Below are 8,238 nucleotides of genomic sequence, written 5' to 3'. Positions count from 1 at the left end.
ATGACCGCATACATATATACAATCATAGTGGGGAAATGCATTTTACTCAACTTAGCTTCGACCTACACAAAGATGGCCGCGTTAATGCGGAAGACCCGCCCACTTAGAACGTCATCAGTGACTTCCCATTGCTTCGGCGCGCTGTACCGTGTGCTGAGAACGTTGTGTGATCGGAGCGCATCGAGAGAAACGGCATCGTCATGAGCAAAGCACACCCGCCTGAGCTGAAGAAGTGAGCCGGGGACTGGAGTGGAGGGATGGGGAGGGCCGAGCCCGGGAGAGGCTTGTATGGGGAATGTCCGGGAACTTTTATCGGGATGCGGCCCTCCACACACTATTCACGCTCCTTCCATTGTGCAGAGTCCCAGCATAGAGCTCCGGGGTGGTGGGCCACCTAGTCCGTGTACAGATATATTATGTGATATAGCATGACTCCAGCTAGTTAGCTTTCTAACACGTGTACAATAAAGTTACCGGGATAGTGAGGGTTATAATACAATGGACTCCACCTTTAAACACTTGGCCTTTGGAAATTTTACCCCCCTTCTGGCCAGGCTATTTTTTTTGTAATTCGGCACTGCATTACTTTAACTGACAATTGCGCGGTTATGCGACGACGTACTCAAAAATTAAGCTTTTTTTATTTTGGCCCCACAAATGGAGCTTTCTTTTGGTGGACTTTGATCGCCACTGCAGTTTTTATTTTTTTTATGCTAAAAACCAAAAAACTGACAATTTTGGGGGGAAAAAAAACTTTATTTTTTTTTACTTTCTGCTATACTCCAAAAGTAAAAAAAAAAATTGAATGCCTTCATCAGTTTAGGGCCAATATGTTTTATGCTACTTTATTTTTGCTAAAAAAAAAAATCCCAGTCGGTGTATATAGATTGGTTTGTGCAAAATTTGCAAACTAGGATAAATTTATGGCTTATTTTTTTTTTTTTTTTTTTTTACTAGAAATGGCAGCGTTTAGTAATTTTTAGTGGGATTGCAGTGGACAAATTGGACACCAGACACTTTTTTTGGGAACTAGTGACGTTACAGTGATCAGCGCGAAAAAATATGCATTGTCAATACTAATGATACTGGCATGGAAGGGGTTAAAGCGATTGTAAAGGTTTTTTTTTTTTTTTTTTTTTTTATCACATCATACTCACCTCTACTATGCAGCTCTTTTTTGCAGAGTGGCCCTCAACACTGTCTTCTGGGGTCCCTCGACAGCTCCCGTAGCGCCTTCCCACATCAGATAACCCCCCCCCCCCCCCCAGGAGAAGTGCTCTACCGAGGGGCTTAACTTGCGGGTGCGCTCCCAAGTCCAGCATTTGGCGTCCATAGCCACCGAATGTATGACTTGAGACCCCCCCTGGCGCCCACATCATTGTATTTGACAGCAGCAAGAGCCATTGGCTGTGCTACTATCAATTTATCCAATCAGGACACGAGACACCGGCCGGAGCTGGTGTGCTCGTTCTCCCGTCACGCAAATTTTTGGGGCTCAGTTAAGTATAAGGGGGGGCTCTGCTGCATTAAAAAAAAATTTCACCTTAATGCATTAAGGTGAAAAACGGTGAGGCTTTACAACCCCTTTAACATCAGGGGCGATCAATGGGATAAGCGAGTCCCTAGGGCAGTGATGGCGAACCTTGGCACCCCAGATGTTTTGGAACTACATTTCCCATGATGCTCCACTACACAGCAGAATGCATGAGCATCATGGGAAATGTAGTTCCAAAACATCTGGAGTGCCAAGGTTCGCCATCACTGCCCTAGGGGATGCTTTCTAACTGTGTGGGGGATGGACTCGCTAGATGAACACCGTAATCCATGTTCCTGATTAGCAGGAACGCAAGATCACTGTGTTCATCTCTGACAGAGAGGTGGTCTGCCTTGTTTACATTGGCAGACCGCCGTTCTCTCTTGGGTGTGATTGTGGGTGGCCGGTGGAGATCACGTCTGCCGGATCCACTTTGACACCCCCCCCCCCCCCCCGCTGGCCATTACACTAAATGATGTACGTACAGGTATGTCGTTTCACGCAATAGAGCCAACTTGCCACAGTATATGTACTGTAGCCGGTTGGTTGGTGGGTGGTTTAAACTGGCTCCACACCAGTACTAACTCATTATACTAACTATCCTGTAGAAGGATTGAAAAATGTATATCTATTCTCAGGGTCACATGATCATCCTCCACGGGAGAGGGGAGATCACTGACAATGGCTGCAGTGACATCGCCCATACACTTAAATCTGCTGTCTCTTTATGATGCTGGGAGCCATTCATGTGACCAGAGCACTCTCAGCATAGGGTAGTTAGAATAGGGCACTTTCACACAGGAATCCAATCAGGTCTGCCTTTCAGTTTTTCAGGCGGACCTGATTGTCAGGTCCATGCATTCCTATGGACTGGTGGGTGTAAATGGATTTGTGTCCACCTGCTTACTACCGGGTCCGCTAAACAAAAAATGGATGACGACTTCATCCTCTTCCATTTAGGTGGACTGGATCAGAGGCAGCTGGGTGCAAATGGACAGCGGTGTCCGTTTACACCCAGCCCAGTTAACATGGATGCAGCCAGACTTGGTGGAAGGAGATTCCTGTAGCACAATTTGGCAAGTACCGAATCGGAGTATATATAAAATAATATGCAAAGTGGTTGGAGGGAAGCTTCAGAATGTCCAAGATGTTTTTATTACAAATTATGCGAGTAGACTGCAGTTCCTCTTTAAAAGTGCTAAGTATCATGTATTTCTTATGTCTGCAGTAGTCAATAAATGTGTGTGAACTGCATTGCTAGTCGAGGATAACATTTGGTGTAGTAGGTGTGATTGTGTTAATGGTCTAATGTTGTGAATACTGGTTTAACATATTACTTTTTTTTTTTTTTTTTTTTTCATTTTTAGGTTCATGGACAAAAAATTATCTCGTAAGTACATAGCTGCAATCCCGAGATAATTATAAAGAGAGTAATAAGATGGATGATTTTAATTGAGTGATTTTCTGGCATGTGAAGAGAGCAGTGGTGATGTGAAAGATGTAGTGCCTATGGCTTACTATCAAGAATTCAAACTGTAATTTACATTTTTCACCAAGGATTGTTATATTTGTTTAAAAAAACCCAGAGTATTACATATATCTACATATGATGTCCAGCAGGATAAGCTGCTCACATGCAGCGCAGTGATTGGTGGTGTCAGTCTGACACCGCATTTCCAATCCCTGTAAAGAGCCTATGACGTAGGCTCTTTACCATGTGATCAGCTGTGTCCAATCACAAGGCACGAATAGAGCCAAGCTGATAGGCTGCTCTTCTGATGGGGAGGTCTGTGCTGCTAATCGGCACATTGATTATCAGTGCAGACCCATTGAGGGAGCCCCCCAGGGATACCAGTCTGTGCCCATCAGTGAAGGGGAAAATGTTTTTTTTTTCCCTAGCGCTTAACATAAACAGCGGTGAATCAAATACCACCAAAAAAAATCTAGTGGGAGTAATTTCCTAATTATCAATCAGCTGCTGGACCTGCAGGGCTCGAATGAGGAAAACATCTGGGTCTGCATCCCTTTAGCCTTGATTTGATATTGAAAGTATCTCACCAAAAAAGACATTCGTTGCACTGGATGCCTGATATCTGACTTGTATCTTAGTGTAGCCTTCTGAAGAAAAGAAAATCAGTGCGCCAATCACACAAGCAGAAAATGGTTTCTGGGGGGGTGTTCTGTACACATTTTTTCATATTGAAAATGAGTTAATTTTTAAAACCATTCAATTACAATATGACTTGATGCAATTGTATACTCTAAAAAAAAAATTTCTTTCCCCCCCACAAAAGTGTAGTTGCCCTTTTAAAGGGCTTATAAAGTCAGAAGTTTTTTTTATCTTAATGCATTCTATGCATAATGATGAAAAGCCTTCTGTGTGATGCAGCCCCCCTAACACTTACCTGAGGCTCCCCCTGTCTAGCAATGTCCATGAGTGTCTCGGCTGTCTGATATTCTCCCTCCTGATTGGCTGAGACACAGCAGCGGTGTGACGAAAAATTGCAATAAACATTTTATTCTCTAGGGCCTCTACAAAAAAAAGTTTCTGAGTTGTGAATAATTTTCTAGCAAATTAAATACTGTTTGTTTTTTGTTTTTTCATGGAAAGCAGTGTCAGAATGGGCCTGGTCTTTAAGTGGTTAGTTAAGCAGAAATGTGCTATATCTTGTAGCAGAGTTATCTGGCATGAGTTGTACACTTTATGTAAGCCTGTGCTTCTTTCACTTTAACATCTCCATTTTGATGTGTTTTTAGTAAAGTTAAATGGAGGAAGACATGTTCAGGGAATACTTCGAGGATTTGACCCATTCATGAATCTTGTGCTAGATGAATGCACAGAAGTAGCACCAAGTGGGCAACAAACTATTGGCATGGTGGTGAGTATGCAGACCATGAGTGCAAAATCTATTTTGAAGCAGCTCAGCATAATGGCCAATGAAAGTCACAAATAACCATTTTATCTGACTGAATTAGATCCACCTATTAATGTAAATGGAAGGTGGCCAGGGGCATTTTTTATTTTATTTTTTTTTATCCTCCCAACAGTGTCTTCTTTATAGATGAACGTTTAGCCGTCCTAAATAACCAATGAGAATCTACTCTGCATGGCAAGAATACAGGGATTTGCTTTGTGATATTGATCATTGCTTTTACCGCAATACAAGGCTATCTTTAGACTAGTCTAAGCAGCTATGAATGAAATTTGTTTAAAGCAAATGTCCATTATTTCAGGTTTTCTAAATTCTTGCTGGGGGCAGACACCTTGTGATGCCTTCTGATATTTGCAAGAAAAGGCTCTATTGTGGCCCTGTCTGATTTAGTCTACTCTTGTTACTGTTCCTGACTTCATAACTACATTCTGCCGTTCTCCCTGTCGATGGGGAGTGCTGCCACTGGGACGGTCTCATAGGACGAGAGGATTGTGGTCAGGTCCTTGTAGCAAAGTGAAACTAGATCATAGAGGGGCACAGAGGCTTTTCTAACTGATGTAGGGAGGCACTTTCTGATGTCTGTTTCTAACACAAATATTTAAACGTGTTTTTTTTTTTTTTTTTTTATCAGTTAACTTTATTGTCTTCTGTAGAATTTTGGCAGTGCTTTTAGATAGGTCATGTAGGGGAAATGCATTTTGTCAACAGACACTTCTTAGCAGTATTTTGCATCTACCTACCAAAATGTATCTGTGAAGGGGCTATATCAACCTCTGAAGCTGAAGATCCTGTTTTTGCATTTGCTTATATCAGACTTAAGGCTTGATATGACCTTATCAAAAGGGTCATACCTATGTACTCACCAAATCATCAGACCTTGTGCATAAATTCGGTGAGCATTAAACATAATCTCATGTCAATGTCTAAACGTCCCAAATTTCTTTTTGAAAGAAGTAGTGATTAGCCACTTCAGCCTCGGAATGATTTTACCCCCTTAATGACCAGGCTGTTTTTTGCGATACGGCAATGCGTCACTTTAACTTACAATTGTGCAGTCGTACGACATCCACAATTGATGTCCTCTTCCCCACAAATAGAGCTTTCTTTTGGTGGTATTTGCTCACCTCTGCGGTATTTCTTTGCGCCATAAACAGACTATTTTTGAAAAAACAACAACTTTACTTTCTGTTATAATGCATATCCAAAAGGAAAATATAAAAAAAAATTTAATTTATTCATCAGTTTAGGTTAATATGTATTCTCCTACATGTTTTTGGTAAAAATTTGACCAGTGAAACGGGGTGGATTTGATTTTAATCAAGTATTTAAATCACTAGTAAAAAAGCTTGATTTTAAATCAACTCGATTTTAAATCATATTTTAAGAACCACAGCAGCTCCTCCTGACCCGCTGTTGACTCACTGACAGTCCCATTCACTTTAATGGGATGGCTGGTGAAGCGACAGTGTCACAAGGTGAGGGATGTGGCGGCAGCAGGTTGAGTGGATGCCCGCTAACGGGCGCTGCCATGATGGCTCTGTAATGACAGGTGCTCTTTAAATGTAAGGACTTATTCTTGCTGGTAGTTAGGAAACCTTAATTTTGTTTGCAAATATTTGATTCTATTTAGAATAATAAGCGATCAGATTAGTAAAATAGCGATTATACAGTTTGTAGTGTACATAGATTTGCAAAACAATGGGATAAAGGAATATTCCTGAACTTTGTTTCATCTCATGGTTACTGTGAAATTGTGTGAATGCATCAATGCAGTGCATGTTATCTCAGCTTGGATGCACTGAATGAGTTTACCTAAAATGTAAATATTGCAGAATATACAGCCTCATGCTACAATATAACTAAGCTCCATTTCATGCTGAATAAACTAAATTATTAATGTATCTTAATTCGAAAACTATCTGTGGATAGACTTTTACTCCAAAAGCGTTTTATTAAAAAATTTGGTTTAAATCAAACATTTAAAATATCTCTCCATCTCTTATTGGCGTAGAACACGCACCCCTAGTTTAGGAGGGAAGTTTAAGGGAAAAAAAACTTACATTTAAATGCCCATCAATGCAGCCTTGTCGGTGTCTTTGCCGTTTAAAAATGGCACCGCCGAGATACAGAGCGGATGTCCTGTGTATCTCGGTGGCTTTTGGGTATTTTCGAAAATACCCGGAAGCCACAGCAGGGGATCGGCGTATAACATGCACCCCCAATTTCCCCCTGATTTTATGGGTAAAAAGTGTGATAGATATAGATAAAAAAAAAAAATGTTTTTTCATTGATTTATTTCCACCCTGCAGTGAAACCAATACAGTGATCAGTGCTATAAAATGCACTGATCATTGTTTTAAATGGCACTGGCAGGGAAGGGGGTTAACCCTAGGGTGGGCGATTAAGGGGGTAAGTGTTCCCTAGGGAGGTGTTTCTAACTACTGACTGGGGTTAGAGATTGCTGTTCCTGATCACTAGGAACAGCTGATTTCTCTCTCCTGCCCTGTCAGATTGGGGCTCCGCCTTATTTACATAGGCAGATCCCTGTTCTGACACTCTCTTCACCACAACCGTGTGACTGGCGATAGCGGGCTGTGGATCCTCTCCCTGCACCTGCTGTCACATTCCGCGTGGGGCTTTGCCCACAGCAGTGTCATCCATTCACAGGAGTTTTCCACTGTGGCAGACAGCTTGTGGCCCTCGAACTGCAAGGGTGCTCATTAGTATAGTTTATTCACCAGCCCTGCAGCTTTCAGACCTACAGCCCATACAGAAAGTTCTAGGGCTTGACATTGCAATATTCTGTAGGCTCCTTTTACAAAGCTGAGTTTAGCCTTTAGGCCTGATTCACACCTATGCTTTTTTTTATTATTTTTTTATTTTTTTTTTGTGCTGATTTGCACCACAGTCATTTAACGTGGTTTTCTATGGAACATGTTCTGTAATGCAAAAAGCCTTATTCCTCGCCAATGTTCTTTCTGTGACAAATTGTCCCTTACAATAAAATATAATGTAGGTGTTTGCCAGCTCACAATGACTCAACAAGGTAGTGTCCAAACAGATTTTATTGCATGATCACATCAGATCAGTGCAATGCTTTAGAGCGACATCAGGTGAAGGGGGTCCTGCGTGGCTCCGAAACGCTGCACTGCTCTGTTTTTTGTGATCCTGCAATAAAATCCATTTGGACGCTACATTTTTGATCTGTGGATGTGCTGGCAAATATCTACATTGTGACTTTCTGAACCAGTTCCCAGCTGGTTGTTGCTACAGCACCCAAATCTTTTAGAGCTTTATCCAGGAACGTGTGTGATGGGAATATGGAGTATTACAATAAAGTATGGAACCCATGAGTTAATGAGGTCAATACACCATGTGTGATGGTTTAGTGATTATGTAGATGTGATTTAAAAGGGAACCGCAGCATTTTCATAACTCCTTTTTTTATACTTTTTTTTTTTTTTTTTTTAAATATCCCAATTTACTTTGTAGAGGTTTTATTACTAGACATTTTTAGAGTGTAAATTACAATACTATGAACATCTATAAAGTATAATATGATTTTTTTTTTTTTTTTTTTTTTGCCCAAGGTCATACGAGGGAACAGCATTATCATGTTGGAGGCTTTGGAACGAGTATAGTATTAGGATATGATGAGCCTAACCTGCCCGTGATGTCAACCCTCCATTAAGTCATCCTACTGTGTTCATATGCTTTACATTTGTTGTGCTGTTCATTTTTTCTTTTTTGTATTAAAAGGTTTTTCACTTA

General features: G+C 41.1%; 1 protein-coding gene across 1 annotated transcript; it reads left to right on the top strand.

Moving 5' to 3' along the window:
- The first annotated feature begins 92 nt into the window (after positions 1 to 92).
- SNRPG (small nuclear ribonucleoprotein polypeptide G) lies at positions 93 to 8,238 on the top strand. The gene is made up of 4 exons (XM_077469451.1): positions 93 to 232; positions 2,902 to 2,924; positions 4,292 to 4,413; positions 8,058 to 8,238. Exons 1-4 carry the CDS (start codon positions 201 to 203, stop codon positions 8,106 to 8,108), a joined length of 228 nt encoding a protein of 75 aa, XP_077325577.1. The 5' UTR covers positions 93 to 200; the 3' UTR covers positions 8,109 to 8,238.

This window comes from Lithobates pipiens, unplaced genomic scaffold (assembly GCF_037356315.1).
Source record: "Lithobates pipiens isolate NorthernLeopardFrog02 unplaced genomic scaffold, aLitPip1_a1.2 Scaffold_8, whole genome shotgun sequence".
NCBI classification, from domain to species: Eukaryota; Metazoa; Chordata; class Amphibia; order Anura; family Ranidae; genus Lithobates; species Lithobates pipiens.
This window is presented reverse-complemented; position numbering and strand designations above follow the sequence as displayed.

Coding starts and splice junctions, on each gene's coding strand:
- SNRPG (XM_077469451.1), top strand. CDS start 201: ATGAGCAAAGCACACCCGCCTGAGCTGAAGAA. Junction 2,925..4,291: donor CATGGACAAAAAATTATCTC/GTAAGTACATAG, acceptor ATGTGTTTTTAG/TAAAGTTAAATGGAGGAAGA. Junction 4,414..8,057: donor AACAAACTATTGGCATGGTG/GTGAGTATGCAG, acceptor TTTTTGCCCAAG/GTCATACGAGGGAACAGCAT.